At 46.8% G+C, this 20,178-nt stretch overlaps 1 protein-coding gene across 1 annotated transcript in view; it reads left to right on the top strand.

The window, feature by feature from the left end:
• opn8c (opsin 8, group member c) overlaps positions 1–12,139 on the top strand; it is a gene marked incomplete at both ends in the record, with an annotated part of 35,350 nt that extends 23,211 nt beyond the window's left edge. Inside the window, 3 exons of the mRNA XM_079753211.1 lie at positions 2,318–2,611; positions 10,233–10,564; positions 11,414–12,139. Of these exons, the coding sequence (XP_079609337.1) occupies positions 2,318–2,611; positions 10,233–10,564; positions 11,414–12,139 (1,352 nt within the window). The remainder of the gene's footprint in view (positions 1–2,317; positions 2,612–10,232; positions 10,565–11,413) is intronic.
• Positions 12,140–20,178: the final 8,039 nt, after the last annotated feature.

Genomic DNA, 20,178 nt, shown 5'->3' with positions numbered 1-20,178 from the left:
GTAAAGCCTGGGTGAGAGGTTACACACATGGCCCAGTCCTCACCAGATTCAGCCATTTATTCTGGAAGAAACTGGCATCGCTGAAATTCGCTGCAGCACAGGGACTCTGTGCTTGGCAAACAGAGCAAACCGGCGCGCTCCGGCTCCTCGTCCTCGGCAACAGGCAAGGCTTGTTCAGCTGCAGCCGCAGCAGCCTCCTCCTCTATTTGTGTCAATTCTTCCTGGCTGTATTCTGGCTCATACTAACAGCCCTGAATGTCAGAATCCAACAATAGATTTTCAGAATCCACTTCGGCTGTTTCACATTGCAAATTTGTTCTCTAGCTAAGCGGTGAAGAAACATGGCGGATATTGTGTTTACATCTCGTACGCGAGCTCCCGCCCCTCCTCATTCCTTATTGGTGGGCTCACAAATTTGCGGAACCAGTGGTTTGTAGTCCTCGGCCCTTCTAGCAGGCAAGCAAAGTTCTCCCGAGATGACGTCAAATGCGCATTTGACGTCATCTCGGGAGAAAATTAGATCAGGAAAGCTGGGTCAAGGGAAGGCTATTGTAATATTCTTTTTTATATTACAATAGCGATTTTATAATGATAGAACGCCGGTTCTGAATGGGTGAAGTATCCCTTTAAATGTTTAGGAGTTGACTGAATAAACATTATAGCAGTCCATAAAAAAATGGCAAGCTGAAATAGCTTTCTATAACTTGAAGGCCTATGCTTTTTATATCGATGCAAACTAGCCATCAAACATAATATTTGCAAGCCGCCATAACAGGTTTCAAACTCGCAGTAAGCCCCTACTGCTGGAGCTTGTCAACCATTTACTGTGATTTTGTTTCATGCCGTTTCTCAGAAAGACTGCTGGAAGTAGCTTCAATGTAGATCAGCACATTACAGCCAAGCACCCAAAATTAAGCTCAGTTCAAACACCATGTGTGTTCAAGGACAGTGCCTCCACTGCTGGCATTAGTAGACCAGTGCTTAGTCATAGTATAAAATACCAATACTGAAGGATAGTGCCTTGACGTAGCGGACGGACAGTTGCTAAGCAGTAGGCCGTTGCTTTGAAGTTTATCATAGACAAGCTGTTTCCTCAGACCCATATTAATCAATCAATATCCTTTATTTAACCAGATGAAAATTCATGGAGATTAAAAATATATTTTCCAAGAATTCCAACCAGGTGCCTGGAGAGAATAAACCTGTAATCCTTCTCCTCCTTGCCTGCGCTCTACTGGCAGGACTATTGATTATCATCAGTGGGATCAGTACATGTTCAGTATGTGTATGTGTTTAGTGGGCGTTTTCTCCACAAAGAGGGGGTGCATAAAGGGTGCAGTTTATTCAGCGATATCGTATTGCTTTTAAGATGTTGTGAAGAGTCCAAGAAAATTGGTTTAATTGATTGTTAAAGGACAGACAAATAAAAGCATTTCAGTAAACGTATTTGAAGTATGCATATGTTTTACACCTCAACTTACATGGTCAAACCAAATAGATAACAGGGTTCATAAGCAATTATAAGGAAAATAGAAGTCAATCAAGTACGGCTGAAGTCATGACACTTTGACTAATGGTCTTGGAGGAGATGGTGAATAATGCTAACCTACAGTCTCAGGACTTTCTCTGCCACCATACTGTTTCCTGTCAAAGGGGCCTTCGCACACATTACGTTTTACATTCTGGGGGCCATAAGGTTTTGAGTTTCAGAACTCTATTGATTGGTTTTTGGAAGTCCATGGGCTAAGCAGCAAAGTAATAGGCAAAGGCAAGCCGAATCATTTGATAGCAAGGTTGTGAATAAACTTGGGCCTTTTGAAATGTAGCATCTTTGACACATTGTTGCCTCTAGAGACTAAATCTGATGTCTTCCCCTGATTGATTTAGATGTCAGGGGCGGCTTTGGATCAAAATGTACTTATTGTTCCAAAGCCTACATTTTATGTACCAAGTGTGGATGTTGTAGTGGAATAAACAAGGGAAGAAATGTAGCAGACACAATAAGTGTTGTGGGAGACCGAGCCTGTGTTTGTCCCAACGTTGATACCTCGGGAAAAGCACTGTTACTTTGTTACCATGGAAAGGACGTGGTACATTGCATGAAGTTCATCGCATGTACCCCACACTCACATAATAATAAAAACGATAATGCATGTCGTTTTGTATCTTCAATGTCGTTTGAAGCAGAAGACATGTTTCCCCTATACGGGGAAGGCAATAATCAATCCAACATCCCTCTCCCTGTTGACAGTCACCCCTCTCCCTGTTGACAGTCACCCCTCTCCCTGTTGACAGTCACCCCTCTCCCTGTTGACAGTCACCCTCTCTCTGCTGGGCAACGGGGTGGTGCTGCTGGTGTCGTACCGCCGCAGGAAGAGGACGGTGGGCTCGGAGCTGCTCTGTGTCAACCTTGCCGTGGTGGACTTCCTCTGCTGCGTGTGCTTCTATCCCCTGTCCATCATGTCGTCCTTCAGCCATGGCTGGCTGGGCCAGAGCCTGACCTGCGTGTACTACGGACTGGGCTGCTTCGTCTTCGGCCTGTGCGGCATGTTCACCGTGGCGGCCATCAGCGTCATCCACTACATGAAGACCTGCCACCGGCTGGCCTACGGTGAGAACGAGGTGGTGGGGGGTTGGAAATGGTGCCCAGTGTTTGATGTGCTGGGACTCTCGTGACTTTAATGCAACTTCCAAACCGTGTTTGAAAGATGGGTGTTTTGTGTTTTTAATCTGATTCTAGTTCTAGTAGATGCATGTATGCATGCGTATACTGTCATGTCCACCTACCTCATGCATGTGAAGTCACCGGTTAATCGTCCCATATTTATGTCAGCCTCTATGCACTCTGCACGCTTGCATCAAATGTTGTCCTTGTTTTAGCTGTAAGACTATTCTTTGTGAATACATTAAGTGCAAAGAAAAATAAATGGTGTTCAATTCCTTGTATGTGTACACACACATGCCCAATAAAACTGATGAGCGACTGATTCAACGGTCTACATTTTAGACAGTCCACAAAGAACTGTTAATGCAAAACGCAAAAGGCCTATCTTTCAAACTGTGTTTGTTTTGCATTAAGGTCACAAAAAAATTAATGTCTTCGCTGCGGGCCTCTTCTCCTTTCAAGACCATGAGTTCTTCGCACAAACTCTTTCTTCCCAGTAGCAGAGTACAAACCAGAGCAGGCTATTGTCACCCCTGTCTAGTTTTGTACATTATGGTTCTGTCATTTAATCTCAGACGACGACATGCTGTAACTCCTTAGCTTTATTTATTCATTAGAGACAGGTCGTCTGTCTTCAGGAAAGCGAACTTTAACACAAGGAATCAACGTTAGTGATGCAATCACAATCAAGCAAATTGGTATCAAAATTTAATCATTGTACCTCAGTTATCATTATCAAAAGTGTCGTAATGTGGAGTGCGGTAAATGACGAGACAAGAGACGGAGACGGGTCGAGTCAGCTTTACTCTCCACTTCAAATTCAAAACAAGTTACTCCAGCATGAGTTCAAAACGTAACTGCCGTAAACCAGAACACCCGTAAACCCGAACTGTCGTAAACCGGAACTGTTATCCCAAAACCCTTTTCCTTAAAAGAACAGTCCCTTGGTGAATGTCTTTATTATTGTTGTTGTGGGTCACCACACAGGCCCCCCCAGAATTCACCCAAACCAACAGGTCCAGACCCGACAGGGAACCTACAGAGAACATCGGACACCCACTAGTGTTAAACAGAACGTACTAGCATATAACAGTCCCCAGAAAAATCAACGCCTAGGGGGGCGGACCAGGCGGCCCGAACAGCTGCGCCTAACAGGAGAAGGGCAAAAGGCAGGAGCAGGTGTGGTAGAAAATAACCGCGTTCTATCACTTCAACTAATTAAGAGAGCAAAAGAAATCGAGGGGTCCGGAGCAAGTATCGTTAAAAAAGACAACAACAAAGCCGAGTAGTTTGCAAAGCACTGCCGGTCAACAGATCCCGGCCCCCTTTTTATCCTCACGTACAACGCTGTTTCTTGTGAGGTGTCCGCCCACGGCCCCCCATGGCCGATAAATCATACATTCCTTTCCACGGGTGGCCGGCGACACTAATCAATACCCCTGGCTTGGGGTCAGCTCACTTTGACCCCATAGCCTCTGGTATTGTGTTGGCTTCTCAGCTCTAATCCCTGAGAAGCCGACTCAGCTCTAATCCCAGACTCCCTGGCGCCGTGCCAACTCCTAAATGAGAGTTCAGAGGCGCTTCTAGCTGCTTTCTACCATTAGATATATAGGTCTAATAATAATCAAGGTTTGCCTTAGAATATAGTCATTAATTTCTTCCATACAGGTGCCGAGGCCGCCGCATGGCCAGCCGTTGAGGCTGCCGCAGGCGGGCGCCCCCGCCGCGGGGGCTGAGCCAGCTGGAGCGGTTCGCCAATATCCACATGAGCAGGCTTGAGCCGGTCTATAGCCACCCGCTCAGGCCTGCCCCCCATATCCACAACAAAGTTCTTAGGCCCACCCTCCAAGACGCGGAAGGGGCCATCGTAGGGGGGCTGCAGCGGGGTACGGTGGCCATCGTGGCGGACGAAAACGTACTTGGCTGACGGTGAATCCCTGGGAACGTAGGACCGGGGGAGACCATGGTGAGACGTTGGAATGGGAATGAAAGCGTCCACAATGTCCCGGGACGCAGCACGATGGGAGGCAGCCGACCACGGGGCCGTGGCCTCCGGAAGAAACTCCCCAGGGACGCGCAGGGGCTGGCCGTATACCAGCTCTGCCGACGAGGCCTGAAGATCGTCCTTGGGGGCGGAGAGAAGGCCCAGCATAACCCATGGGAGGCGGTCAGCCCAGTCGCTGCCCGTAAGGCTGGCCCTGAGCGCGGCCTTCATTCACCGATGAAACCGCTCGCAAAGCCCATTGCTCTGTGGGTTATAGGCTGTGGTACGGTGGACCTTCACCCCCAGGACCTCGGCGACCGCATTCCAAAGCTCCGACGTGAACTGCGGTCCCCGGTCCGAGGAAAGGTCGGACGGTGTGCTGAAACGGGCCACCCAAGCCATAACGAACGCCCGGGCCACCTCAGCTGCTGTAGTGGAAAACAGGGGAACCACTTCTGGCCACCTGGTGGTCCTGTCCACCATGGTGAGGAGGTAGGTGTAACCACGGGAGGGTGAAAGCGGGCCCACCAGGTCCACATTCACATGGTCGAAACGCCTCTCCGGCACTTTGAAGAGAGCCAAGGGGGCTTTGGTATGCCGAGTCACCTTTGCACGCTGGCACGCCACACAGACAGCGGCCCTGACGTCCTTCCGCAGGCCCGGCCAGACGAACTTGGCCCCCACCAGCTTGGCAGAGGCCTAGTGGAGACGTCGCAGAGGAGCGTAGTGTTGGCCGTGCCAAATACCACATCCTCCATGAGGAGCGCCGTGGGGGCCGCCCTGTAGGCCTGTACCTCAGAGTCCGTAGCCTGATCCCCAGCCATAGCTGCGTAGTCGAGGCCCAAGTGGACGGAACCAATAACCACCCGAGAGAGGCAGTCGGCTACAAAATTGTCCTTGCCGGCCACATGCTGAATGTCCGTGGTGTACTCAGAGATGGCGGAGAGCTGACGCTGCTGCCGACCAGGCCATGGCTCCGAAGACTTGGCCATGGCGAACCTCACCGGCTTGTGGTCAACGAAAGCCGTGAACCGACGGCCCTCCAACAGAAAACGGAAATGACGGGAGGCGAGGAAAAGAGCCAGGAGCTCCCTGTCGAAGGCGCTGTATTTCCTCTCGGTGTCACGGAGCTTCCTGCTGAAAAAGGCCAGCGGCTGCCAGGCTCCGCCCACCCACTGCTCACACACAGCCCCTACGGCGTAATCAGAGGCGCCCGAGTAAGAGCAACAGGGGCGGTCGGAGACGGGTGTGCCAGCAGAGCAGTGTTGGCCAACGCGGTCTTGGCAGCATCGAAAGCAGCCGTCATCTCCGTGGACCAATCCAACACGTCTGCCGGCTTCCTGGCCCGCAAGGCGTTGTACAAGGGTCGCATGAGCTGGGCCGCATGGGGGAGGAAACTGTTGTAGAAGTTCATCATACCCAGGAACTCCTGCAGGGACTTCACAGTGCGCGGGCGTGGGAAACTGGCGATGGCATCCACCTTGGCCGAGAGGGCAACCGCCCCCTGCGGGTTAACGTGGTGGCCGAGGAAAGTGATGGATGACCGGCCAAACTCGCACTTGGCCGGGTTGACAATGAGACCATGCTCACTGAGCCGACCGAACAGCTGCCGTAGATGCGTCAGATGGTCGTCTGCAGACGCACTGGCAACAAGAATGTCATCCAAGTAGACGAACAAGAACGGCATGTCCCGCAGCAGAGTCCATGAGGCGCTGAAACGTCTGTGCTGCGCCCTTGAGGCCGAAAGGCATCCTCAGAAACTCAAAAAGTCCTAAGGGTGTGATGACCGCCGTCTTGGGGACATCCTGCGGGCGGACGGGCACCTGATGGTAACCGCGTACCAGGTCCACCTTTGAAAAGATGGCGGCGCCGGCCAGGTGGGCGGAGAAGTCCTGAATGTGCGGTACCGAGTACCGGTCGGGGGTGGTGGCGTTGTTCAGGCAACGGAAATCACCACAGGGCCGCCAACCGCCATCAGCCTTGGTCACCATGTGCAGGGGGGAGGCTGTTCGAACAGGACTGTTGGAACGGCGTACGATGCCGAGGAGCTCCATGGTGGCGAACTCCTCCCTGGCGCTCGCGAGCTTGGCAGAGTCGAGGCGCCGGGCCCATGCATAGACCGGGGGGGCAACCGTGGTGATGTAGTGCTCCACACCATGCTTAGCCACAGCCGATGAAAACGTGGGCGTGGTGATGTCGGGAAACTCAGCCAGCAGGCGTTGATACAAGTCCCCGGTGGCGAACGTGTTCGCAAGACAAAGCCCCCCCACCCCCCCCAGCGTGCAAGGGTACAAAGCAAAAGAGAGGGCGTCGATCAGGCGGCAGTTCGTTACATCCACCAGCAGCCTGTAGGCGCAGAGGAAATCCGCCCCCAGGAGTGGCGTAGACACGGCAGCCATGACGAAACGCCGGCCGCCGAAACACACCTCCTCATACCTCGTGCCATAGGTACGAATGGGTGTGCCGTTGGCGGCGTCCATCGGGGGGCCATGGCCGCCAGCCACAGTGTCTACAGGCGTCGCCGGCAGGATGCTGCGCTGGGCCCCAGAATCGACCAGCAGCCGCCGGCCGGACAAGGCGTCAGTGACGAACAACAGCTTGCAGTCCCGACCAGCGCTCACAGCTGTTAACGAGCGCTGGCCCGGGCTTTTCCCGGGGCCCCAAAACTGCAAGGCTGGCGACACTGCTTGGCCTTGGCCCCAAACCTGGCATGGTAGTAGCAACACCCGTCGTCACGCTGTCGGCGGGCTGTCACAGCGGCTGCGGTGTCCGGGTCGTACCCCGGGGGCGGATGCGGGGCCGACGTGTGCTGGTGATCAGTCATCCTTCACATCCTGATTGAAAATGTATTTAGTATTCTCTTAATTACATGAATCAAGTCCCCGACTCCCCATCACCATCAACTTCGAAGCATCAATAGAAGAAAAATGCATTTCTTACGACAGCAACTGTTGATGAGCTCGCATGTAGAGCTATCAACTCCACGATGGATGAACGCTTTCAGAGATGTCAAACAGCTGTCATCATGGCTGCCACTAGTACTTTTATTTTCCTTTCACTCCATTTGTAACCATTATAACCAAAACCAATACATTTGTCAGCAGCCAAGATGGAGATCGGAGTGACAGGCCTGACCTTATAGAGAGGTGTTGCATAAAACAGCATTGATGAAAGCAGGAAAATACACTGGAGAGTAACAATGCCTTACCAACCAATTTAAATATAGTTGGTAGAAAGTAAGTGAGCACACTGGGAAAGGACCCAGTGTACCAAACCTGCTGTCCTCCCACCGTCTCATGTTATGCTGCTTTGGGATGATCCTGACTGAGTTCAATGACCTGTAAGTATCTCAGTGGCAGCCATGAGCTGTTCAAATTCTCTAATGCTGAGGGAAGATGCTTCAATGCTTCCTATCTTATCTCCTAGCATGGTGTGGACCATCCTATAGGAAAGAAGATAATTCCAGCCTTACGAACACAGTTTACTCCACATGGGGATTGTGGCCTAATTTACATTTAAAAATATCTATATTTCTCAAAGTAAAAAGCATAGCTGTTTCAGATAATAATCATCACCACACCTAGACCACCATTGAAATCTTGCCCAGAAATGTAACCTAAGGAGATCTCTCTACATGCTTTGCCGAGATCGACGTGACTGAGCAACAGAATGGAAGCATTTAGCGCTAACGGCTCTCGAGATTTGTCATTTTTTAGCAGTGCAGAAAATCTAGACTGGGAGTTGACAAGTTAATGATGCTGAAGTGGCTTCATCTATTAAGGAATAAGTATGGTGTGTAGGGTGGGGGATATGGTAAGAAGATCATAGATATAGGTATGTAAGTATATACATGTGATAGATGGCTAGCTGGATTCCCCGAAAACATCAGGGAAGAGATCCTGATTGGTTAGAAATTGAATAATTAAATAATGGCTTTGCTTACATAATTGCGTACTATATGACTTGACTTCATTACATTATAATAGGCCAACAAATATTAGGCTTACATAGGCTATTAACCATGGATACGAGAAAATGATTACTATTATTATGAATATTGTATGTTGGATCTATATGCGGGAACGCTCTGCAGTAAATGTAAAGATGAAAAAAATAATTACCTGACACGGGCTGTGCATGTTTACTGTTTACTCATTATTAAAGTGATTAAGCAAGGGCTTTTGCAGCGTTATCTGAACGTGATACGCAGAATGGATGGCATTAAGACAGGGCTTAAAAAGAGGGTCAGACTCAAGCAGCTAACACATCTAACCCACTTAGACTCGGACTACTGAGTATCGACGATGCTCAACGATACTGCAGTCTTTGTGCGCTTTAAGGACATGATCGTACACTAAAAACCATTGAATGTTGTACGTCCTGGCACTTGTACATTGCACTTATTCAAGGTACTTAATTGTGTAGCATCTACAGTAGCTGCTATCGTTGCTTTACACGGGGAATGGGTTAGCCTAGCGATTGTAATGCTTGCACTTGGTTCTATGAACATCTTTACTGTACCGACAGCGATATATTGTTTCACTTCTTATGATAAATGTACTTATTGTAACAAACGCACTTAAAGTCGCTTGTTGTTGTAAGTCGCTTTGGATAAAAGCGTCTGCTAAATGCCCTAAATGTAAATGTAAATGTAAAAAACACGAATCACGACAGGCTTTACGCAACCGACCCGCGCTGCTGTGAATGATTCTCTCCTTCGGTACTTGGTGGTGCTCTTTCGCTATTCTGTCAATTAAATGGTACCGGGTTCTCTCGATCGGATGTGAATACCGTGTGTGGCCGGGCAGATGGAGCTCTGCGTCTCCACGGTAACGGGTGTTGTTCTGTGATGTGCCCCCCTGCTGTGAGATGCGCCCCCTCGCGGTTGGGCAGGATAGATAAGAAACAAGGTTGTTGAGGCCTCAGGTACCGTGGATTGGGGTCTGGGTATGGCTAGAATAGGGGTCAAGGTTCAACAGCAGGTGGTGTATTCCTGTAGGGCTTCATGAAGCATCTCCCGGACCCGGACAGCCCAGCTTCAATCATGTGGTCTGATGAGGGAATAGAAAGAATGTGTTTAAGCAGAAAACTGCTTTGGATGCATGTGTGAGACATATGTTAACTGTCAGAACATGGGCTGTAGCACGAAGCTGACCATCTCTCTGTAAAGGCAGGTCGCAGCGACCGGCCTCAACATTTATTTTTAATATCATCGCAGACCTCCCACGGTCTGATAAACGTTGTTCTAATGAGTTAGGAAAGAACAGAAATGTTTGCCATTATCTCCCCCCATAGGCACTGCTTTTCTTTTCCCGAACAGATGGTTAGACTTAAACCACCTGTTCATATATTGGCAATCTGAAGTGATTCATGCTTTTAAAATCCTGCAAGCAGCCCTTCAAGTTCAACAACTTGCAGTGTCACTTCAGTATGGTATCATAAAGCCAGTCGGACCACACAGGAGACAGCTGAGAGACCCCAGGCCTTGCGTTCGCGCACCCCCCTTACCTGGAGGGAGCGAGTTATTATTCCTCCGGGCCCAGAGAGCGATCCCCTAACCCTTCCTTCTGACAACTTCCCCAGCAATGTGGCTAGAGGGCGCCAACACCAAGGTGGTGTGCGTTGCCACCTGGGTGCTGCCCACCCTGTGGTCCTGCCTCCCACTGTTGGGCTGGGGGGAGTACGTGCCCGAGCCCTACGGCCTGTCCTGCACCGTCGCCTGGAGGGGCTACCACACCTCATACAAGGACGCCACCTACGTGGTGTGCTCCTTCGCCGGCTTCACGCTGCTGCCCGTGCTGGCCATCGTGGGCTCGCAGGGCCTCATCCTCCGCAAGCTCTCCCGCTTCTCCGCCGCACTGACGTCCAGCGGCCTCCGCAGCAACCTGAGGCACGCCGAGAGACGCCTCACCATGGTAAGGGGGGTGTCTGTGTGTGTCAGTACAACAGGTCCTTGAAGATGCCGTAGGTAAGATTTGTTCTACGTCCCCTCCCTCACTGCCTCTTCCCTCGCTGCCCCCTCTCTCACTGCCTCCTCCCTCACTGTGTTTCTCTCCCGTTGGTAATGTGTTGCATTCCTGCACTTGGGATTGTCAGGCTAGATGGATTATTGAACCAATCAGGGAAGAGATGTCCTGATTGGTCAGAAATGAGCTGGGAGCGATCTTAAATCGAAATTGTCTCGTACACAGGGAGAAGCAGTTGACTCTAAACAGATATATAGAGACTTTCTGATAGAGCCATGGGTGATAGATTGAATGATTTGATGTAATATCTAACAAATAATAGCTCATAGATCTTACATACAGTACTTCGTCAGGATTACTTTAAATATTATCAATTATTCTTAAGGGAATCTTTCTAATCATTATACAGGAACTTTCATATTTCTTGGTCATTCATTATTTAAAGGCCCTGAAAATGTAAAATAGTCAGGAGGGTCCAACGGGTTAATGCTGCAGTGGAGTGATGCAACCTTTTTCATTTTAATCTTGAATGCTGTGCCGTTGTCCTCTAACAGGTGACGACCTTTGAGTGTCTCAAGTGGTTGTCATTATGACTGAACTGCCTTCTTCAATTGCAGAAGACTTTTGACGTCCCACTAAAATCCCTTTAAACCCAGTAAAAACATAGAACACACACTGTATCTCAGAGTATGATATCGCATATGCTTCAAGTATCCTCATGTGCGTTTAGTATGAAAGCTGTTGTAATGATGTTGCAGGTGCGCCATCATCCACATATGTTCAACTTTATCTCCTCAGATGTTCTTGTGCATCAGCCTGGGCTTCATCCTTGCCTGGGGCCCCTACACGGTGGTGTCCTTCCTCTTCATCTTCCACCAGGACCACCGCTACATGGCCCCGTGGGGCTTCGTGTTCCCCGCGCTGTTCGCCAAGAGCTCCCACGTCTACAACCCCTTCATCTACTTCTACTTCAACGCCGGCTTCCGGCGCGAGCTGCGCGGCCTGGTGCGCTCCCTCTGCCCCGGGCTGGAGAGCCAGCGGGTGGGCGTGCGTTCCCACTCGCTGCCCCCCCACGGGCCCCAGGCCCCGACCTACGCAGAGCCCCACCCCATCCACATCCAGCTGCAGGAGCAGCGGGGCCGGCGCTCGGACAACAGCGGGAGCTTGCGGGAGAAGCCTTGGGACCCGAAACTCTCAGGGGCCGGGGGAGCCGGCCTGCGCCAGGACCGGGCGGTGCACCCGTGCTGGGGCTCCAAGCCCCGGGTGAGCCCTGCCAGCCTGGAGCACAAGCAGGTCAAGGAGTTCCTGTCCGACGCTCCCTCGGAGAACAGAGAGGGCGGGAGAGTGTGGCACGCTGCGCAGAGGGCGAGAGAGAGGTGGCGTATGTTCGCCATGGAGACATACACGCTGTCGCACGCCCACCAGGAGAGGCTGAGGAGCCTGGCCCCAATGCCCGTCGCCCCCCTCCTGGGTTCCGGGCCCCCCTGTGGTGCCACTGACACAGAGAACTTTCACAGGCTGTAACACTGCGCCGGCTTCAGGGTGAAGACTCGGGGATGACAGAGCTGTGCACTGTGCCTTTAACAGCTGCAGAGCAACCATGAAACATACTCAAATCGACATCTTAAAGGGGACATATTATACCACCAGGTGTGAGTGTGATTAGCCTTACAAGCCGTTTAGAAAATCTGCCCCATATGACATCACTAGTGGGCGTGTCCACCTAGATCTGTGCTGGATAGATGAGCAACGTTTACTTCAGTCCACTGGGTAGGCTGGTAGACTGCTCTATCCAGCACAGATCTAGGTGGACACGCCCACTAGTGATGTCATATGGGGCAGATTTTTGAAACGGCTTGTAAGGCTAATCACACTCACACCTGGAGGTATAATATGTCCCCTTTAAATATTTTGAACCTTCAAAAGAATAACTCGATAATTTATTAGTATTAATGATGATTAAAAGATTTTAAAAGTCAATTCTAAATAATTACTTATTGTTGGTGAAGGCACAAATTCAAAAAGGTAAAACATGGTTAGCTTTACTCAGCTTGTTTGCTCTATGATTAGTATGATATGATTAGTGCTGATGCATCATATTTTTTGGCTCTGATTTAGTCAAAAACTAGTGCCGTATGGCCCTGCAGTGATAACAAGAAGTGCTTTATATAATATGATGTGTAGCATCACTCCCTGCCACTCTCCACCTAGGAGGCTTCATTGGCACTACAGGATTTGACTGTCATGAGACAACACGTCCAGACTTCACCGTGGTCCCATTTGATGTAGCAGCAGATGTGAACCAGCAACCGATGTTCATGACAGGGATCCACACCTTGTATGTTCTCCTCATCATCACTGACTTTAACAACATCTGCAGACGACTGAATCAAAGACAGTATTGGTGTAATTCAAATTCCGTCAGTCCATCATGTTTATTTTATTATCTTGGCAAATGCAGCTTTCCGTTAATTAACTCAAACTGAGAATTCAATACTGTTATCTGGGGCGGACCAATGAAAGCCTTAAACAAATAGCATTTAAAGCCATTTGTGGCATTAAGAAACCCATAGTGGAATACATTATGTATACATTACACCATTGCATCAACATGGTTTGTGTTGACATGCTATACAGACCTAACCTGGGATCAATCTCATTTAAAGTTCCTATAATAGGGGAGATTTGCTCTCTTAGGTCCTATTTTGGTTACCTATTGTTCAATCACTTCTTATACAAGTCAGAGGCCAATTTGAGCATTGGATGGTAAATAGCTTTTCAAATAGTGGGGGGGTTTCTAGATAGGGTAGAGAGTTCACCTATTATTTGAATGAGTTACAGTTGACAATAGAGCAACGTAATCAGACAAAACACTTTGGTTTAATGCCAGTGTAGGCATGTTGCATCTCAACGTGAGACAGCTGTATACCAGGAGTAAGCACACACATTTCTCAGGCGCAAATATATGTAAAATAAAAATGTTTTGGTCTATATCTAGGTATTGAAGTAAATCAAATATAGGTAACCATATTTGGACCGAAGAGAGCTAATTGGATTATTTTGTAGCATCTTTAAGGATACTTAAACAGCAGCTTGCGATGTGCTTATCGTCATGATTTTGTACGTGTGGTCAGGGGTCTTGTTATTTGTTTACTTACACAGGAGTCCTGCTGCCCCGTTGAATTACTTACCCTTCATTGTTGCTGTGCCAGAACTGTTCGATGAACACTCTGAACTGACCGCCTGTAGTCAATTTCAGAAAATAACTTAAAGGTCGCATGACGTGCCACCAGGTGTGGGTTGATTAGCCGTTACAAGCTGTTTTGGAAATCTGTCCCTTATGACATCACAGGTGGGCGTGTCCACCTAGATGTGTGACGGATAGATGAGCAATGTTTGCTACAGTCCACTGGGTACGCTGGTAGACTGATCTATCCAGCACACATCTAGGTGGACACGCCCACCTGTGATGTCGTAAGGGACAGATTTCCAAAACATCTTGTAACGGCTAATCAGCCCACACCTGGTGGCATGTCATGGGACCTTTAAGAAGACCTTTTAGAAATAGTATCCATCATCACCAGTTAGTATGTGTGTTTGTGTGTGTGTGGGGGCGTACAAACGTTTTGACTACATGCTGCTTATTTTGTCATCGCCTGACAATGGACCATCAGTCCAGTGTTTGTTTGTGTTCACAAATACAAATGTTAAATACGTAAAAAAAACTGATCTTACCCAGCAGACTTCCCTGCTTCATGGCTGACATATTAGAGGTGGACTGTATGAGCCTGACACAACACAATGTGAGCTCAGTCCAGCTATGGCTTATTGTCTGGGTTTAACAGACAGCGGGTTGTGTTCCTCTGACCCGTTCCTAATCGTCACACACCAGCACGCAGGCTGCTGAGCAGGCAGGCAGCCTCCAGACTGGGCTGTGGGGCTCCTGAGAGGAGGGAGCTAAATAAATCAAATGTTCGTATTTCCAGATGATATAACATGTTATTGAATGGCAATTTCAGGCATTTGTCATTTATTAAGTGGGTGAGTGATTGATATCCGGGGGTCAGAATATGTTTACTACGGTGCATTTAAGTTAAAGCTAACCAAAATGACATTTTTGATTACGGAACATGTAGGCCTATATCAAACATGTGGAGCAATGCGCTACATATTTGTTCGGAAAAACTCCTGCCACCCAGTTATCGTTTATATCCATATGCGCTTGTTTACGACCTATGTACATTATTTAATTTTCTATAACATGCACCCATATATCCTGTATTCAATAAACAAAGCTGAACATGTTATATGAACACAATATTCTGAACCTGCTGTGATGTGGTAAGCTACAAACCTAGATGAGGATATATCACCTCATTAGTGCACTTCAGTCATTTACTAATCGTAAGATAAAGGATTTAGCCCGTGTTTATTCCAAACCACAGCTAACTCGTTGCCATAATGCCATTAGTGTCAGATGAACGCAAAAACAAATGGTTTTGTTCTTTGTGTAAACTAGGTTCCAATGGCTAGGATATACACATATAAGTTGCCTTTTGAAGGCAAGCACTAATCACTCTAAGTGCTTGCCTTTAATCACTCTCGGAGGTTTAGTTAGGTCCCATTGAGAGATGTGTTACTATGGACAGATTTGCAGGACCCCATGATTTTGAGTTTAAATTCTTCTCAGACCCTACCCGTCAAACATGCATATTGGAGAATCCGACAAAATAGTTAAGAGTGAGGGGCTGATTTAGGGTTAGAGTCCACCTTTTCTCTAAGAGACCCACAATATTAACAGAGCGATCCCACGATGCCCCCTGTGTAAAAGGTCTAATGACCAAGTTTCTATAACTTGATGATGCTTTGTGAGCCTTTTTTGTAGAGCTAGAGCCCCTAAATTAAATTTTTTGACCTTAATACCCTTACTCATATAAAAGAGACCAAACATCAATATATTATTCACAAGGCACTCAAGGCTATACGGAACCCGTAAAGGGAAATGGGGTAAAAAAATAAATAAATAAACATTCTCGTGAGCACAAGAAAGTATCTGGTGCGGACAAGAAAGTATCTGGTAGGATACGGGAGACGTTCTCTCCAGGGCCGATGCTCTCTCGGGGGCAACACCCTTCACTTTTACCGACAGTGGGTCTGCTTATAGGTCAGACTATGGTTGGAATGAAGCAGCCACCAATTCTTGACAGGCTGGGTACTTCATTCTTACACACAACCGGACTCGTTCATTAGTTCACTGAACTGACACACACGCTACTGTAGAGGTATAGGTTTACATGGTCAAAATTGTATGCATTTAGTTTTTGTGGGCAATCTAGACGGTTAATTCAGAGCCCCCAAGGTATTTTCATATACAGTGGGGCAAAAAAGTATTTAGTCAGCCTCCAATTGTGCAAGTTCTCCCAGTTAAAAAGATGAGAGAGGCCTGTAATTTTCACCATAGGTATACCTCAGCTATGAGAGACAAAATGAAAAAAAAATCCAGAAAATCACATTGTCTGATTTTTAAAGAATTTATTTGCAAATTATGGTGGAAAATAAGTATTTGGTCAATAACAAAAGGTCATCTCAATACTTTGTTACATGCCCTTTGTTGGCAATGACAGAGGTCAAACATTTTCTGTAAGTCTTTACAAGGTTTTCACACACTGCTTCTGGTATTTTGGCCCATTCCTCCATGCAGATCTCCTCTAGAGCAGTGATGTTTTTGGGCCACACGGACTTTCAACTCCCTCCAAAGATTTTCTATGGGGTTGAGATCTGGAGACTGGCTAGGCCACTCCAGGACCATGAAATGCTTCTTACGAAGCCACTCCTTCGTTGCCCGGGCGGTGTGGTTGGGGTCATTGTCATGCTGAAAGACCCACCCACGTTTCATCTTCAGTGCCCTTACTGATGGAAGGAGGTTTTCACTCAAAATCTCACGATACATGGCCCCATTCATTCTTTCCGTCATACGGATCAGACGTCCTGGTCCCTTGGCAGAAAAACAACCCCAAAGCATGTTGTTTCCACCCCCACTGCTTCACTGTAGGTATGGTGTTCTTTGGATGCAACTCAGCATTCTTTCTCCTCCAAACACGACGAGTTGAGTTTTTACCAAAAAGTTCTATTTTGGTTTCATCTGACCATATGACATTCTCCCAATCCTGTTCTGGATCATCCAAATGCTCTATAGCAAACTTCAAACGGGCCCGGACATGCACTGGCTTTAGCAGGGGGACACGTCTGGCACTGCAGGATTTGAGTCCCTGGCGGCGTAGTGTGTTAGTGATGGTAGCCTTTGTTACTTTGGTCCCAGCTCTCTGGAGGTCATTCACTAGGTCCCCCCGCGTCCTCACCCTGTTTTAGTAAGGTCCTGAATCCATATAAGGGGAGGGGGGATTATAGCCCCACGATAAAGTGTAACACATAACACATACAACGCGACAAGGTGAGAGACAACAGACAACAGACGACAGAGGGAAACGATACAGGACGACATCAGAACTGACAAAACGTGACTGGACAAGACATTTGACAAACACACTGTGATGATATTAAAGATTGGGTGGAGTGATCTGTGGTTCACATTAAGTGGTCACGGTTAGGGTGTAGAAACGGGTTGGTCATGTTATGCGTGAGTGTGGAAGGTGTGTGCCTATGTGTATGTGTAAAGTGGTAGTTGCAGGGACAAAAGAAAAGGAAGAGGAAGAGAAAAATAAAATAAAAGGGGAAATATAAATAAATAAGCTTTACATAACGGAAGAGGGAGGTATGCAGGTGGTAATATACACGGCTTGTAGTTATGTTTTTGTTGAATTTATAAACGTTAAAAATTAGGACCAGGTGTCTTCAAAGGTTGATATTTGCTTCTTTCTGTGTGCATTGTATTTTTTCATTGAGATGTATTCTGAGATTAGATTTTTCCAGTTATTGATGTGGCAAGATTTCTTTGATTTCCAGTTTTGGAGGACTACTTTTTTAGCGCCAACTAGGGAGATAAGCAACAGATTCCTATGTTTTTGTGGGATGTGGATTTCGGAAATGTCACCAAGGAGACATAGTGTAGGGGATGAAGTGATTCTGTAGCTCAGGATGGTGGATAGAGTCTCAGTGACTGTGATCCAGAAAGAGTGAACCGGATGACAGAGCCATATGGCGTGCAAATAGGCATCTGTGCTACCTAAAGTGCATAGTGAACAGATACCTGTGTTGGATAGGCCCATTTTGAACATTTTACTTTGGGTGATGTGAGTTCTGTGAATGACTTTATATTGTATAAGCTGCAGGTTTGTGTTATTGGTCATGGTAAATGTATTTTCACAGATTTGTTCCCAGTAATCAGGGTTGGCCGAGAAGGCCAGATCAGTTTCCCACTTTGCTGTTGGGAGTGTCGTTTTAGTATTTAAGTTGGCAATCATTGTATATAGCTGGGGGGTTAATTTTTTGAAGTTATTGATTTTCATAAGTTCTTCTATAAGCTGAGAGGGTTGCAATGTGTTGTTGGTAAGTCTGGTTTTATCTTTAATTTTAAGTCTAAGTTGTTGATATTGAAGGAATTGTTCTCTCCCAACCCCATATTTCTGTGTGAGTGTGTTAAATAACGAAATGGTTGTTCTCAAATAGGTGGTGAAGATGTGTGATTCCTTTTTGTGCCCATGTGGCGAAATAAAACGTTTTTTTCTGTGTCAAGAACACTGGGTTGTGCCAGAGTGGGCTGAACTTGTTTATTTCTAATGATGATTTTGTGATTTGGTTAGTTTTCCACCAGGCTGTCAGAGTTGAGTGGATGGTAATGCGTTGGCAGAAGTTGGATTTCTTGATTGATTGTGAGAGGAAGGGAAGGTCTGCAATTGAGATATTTGTACATTGGTTTTGTTCCAATTCCAGCCATGGGTAATTGTGCTTGTGTATACTAATCCAGGTACTATAGGTATCTAGGTACTGTAATTGATTTGCCAGGAAGTAGTGATGGAAGTTTGGTGCCCCTGTGTAATTTTTTATTTTGTAGAGTTGTGAGTGCTATTCTAGCTTTTTGGTTTTTCCAATAGAATTGTGTTGTTAATGAATTGAGAGTTTTGAACCATTTGTCTGTAGGAGTGATGGGGATCATATAAAATAGGTAGTTAATCTGGGGTAGGGTTTTCATTTTGACTGCAGTTATTCTACCAATGAGTGTGAGTGTGAGTTTAGACCAGCGATTGTATTCGTCTTCAATTTTCCTGAGAAGAGGAGTGTAATTGAGGGTATGAAGCTCCGACAGCCTGGGGAAAATCTGAATCCCTAGGTACTTGATGTTGCCTGTGTGAAAGTGGAGGGAAGGGTCCTGGGCTCCAGAATCCCAAGCATCATATCTGAGAGGGGTAGTAAAAATGACTTATTCCAGTTGATAGTGTAATGTGAGACAAGGGAGAATTTGTTGATGATTTTGAACGTTTCTTTAAGTGATACTTGTGGGTTCTGTAAATAAAGTAAAAGATCATCTGCATATAAACTAATTTTGTGTTATACGTTGGCTACCTGAATTCCTTTGATTGTGCTGTTTTGTCGTATTGCTGCTGCGAGAGGTTCAATAAAAATGGCAATGAGGGAAGGTGAGAGGGGGCATCCCTGTCTGGTGCCCTGATGTAGTGTAAAACTCTGTGAAGTGATTCCATTAGTGGTGATGGTGGCCCTGGTTGATGTGTACAGTATTTTAATCCAGTGAATGAACGATTCTCCAAAACCAAATTTGTGACGTGTATTAAATAAAAATGGCCAATTTACCTTATCAAAAGTTTTTTCTGCGTCAAGTGAAATGATAATGGTTTTCTGTTGTCTTTCTTGTGATATATTGATTAGGTTGAAAAGTCTGCGGACATTATCTGTAGCGTGTCTATTTTTTATGAAGCCTGTCTGATCTGAATGAATGAGCATAGAAGTGACTGTTTCTATTCTGGTTGCTAGTGCTTTGGTAATAACTTTCAAGTCAGTATTCAATAGTGAGAGAGGTCGGTAGCTAGAGGGGTGAGATGGATCTTTGTTGGGTTTTAGCAGTAATATCATGGCTGCTGTATTCATGTGTGTGGGTATGGTGGAGGAAGGTGGTGTTTTTTATTTCTATGATTAATCTGTTGAATAGTGGTGATAATATGTCCCAAAAGTGTCGGTAGAATTCGGCTGGTAATCCATCTGGTCCGGGAGACTTGTTGCTAGGAATTGTATCGAGTGCTTTGGTGAGTTCATTAAGGCTAAGAGGTGCGTCTAGAATGTCGGCTTGTTCTGCAGTTAATTTTGGTAATGTCAAACTGTTTAAGAAGGTGTCGATTTCTGATTGGGTAGCTTGCTGAGTGGGGGAGTAGAGGTTGCTATGGAAATTCTGAAATATATTATTTATATTCTGTGGATTTTGATTAATGTTTCCTGTTGGGTCCAAGATGGCTGGGATGATTGATTTCTCTTTCTTATGTTGGAGTAGATTTGCTAAATAAATGTTTGTTTTAATACTGTATTGAAAACCATTATATATTTCAGTTGCTGAATTTGAAATTGTGTTTTTTTCTGTATGATATCATATTGTGTTT

The sequence above is a fragment of the Pollachius pollachius genome (assembly GCF_949987615.1).
Source record: "Pollachius pollachius genome assembly, chromosome: 16".
Lineage (NCBI taxonomy): Eukaryota > Metazoa > Chordata > Actinopteri > Gadiformes > Gadidae > Pollachius > Pollachius pollachius.
The sequence above is the reverse complement of the archived record's forward strand: the minus strand, read 5'-3'. Positions and strand labels throughout refer to the sequence as shown.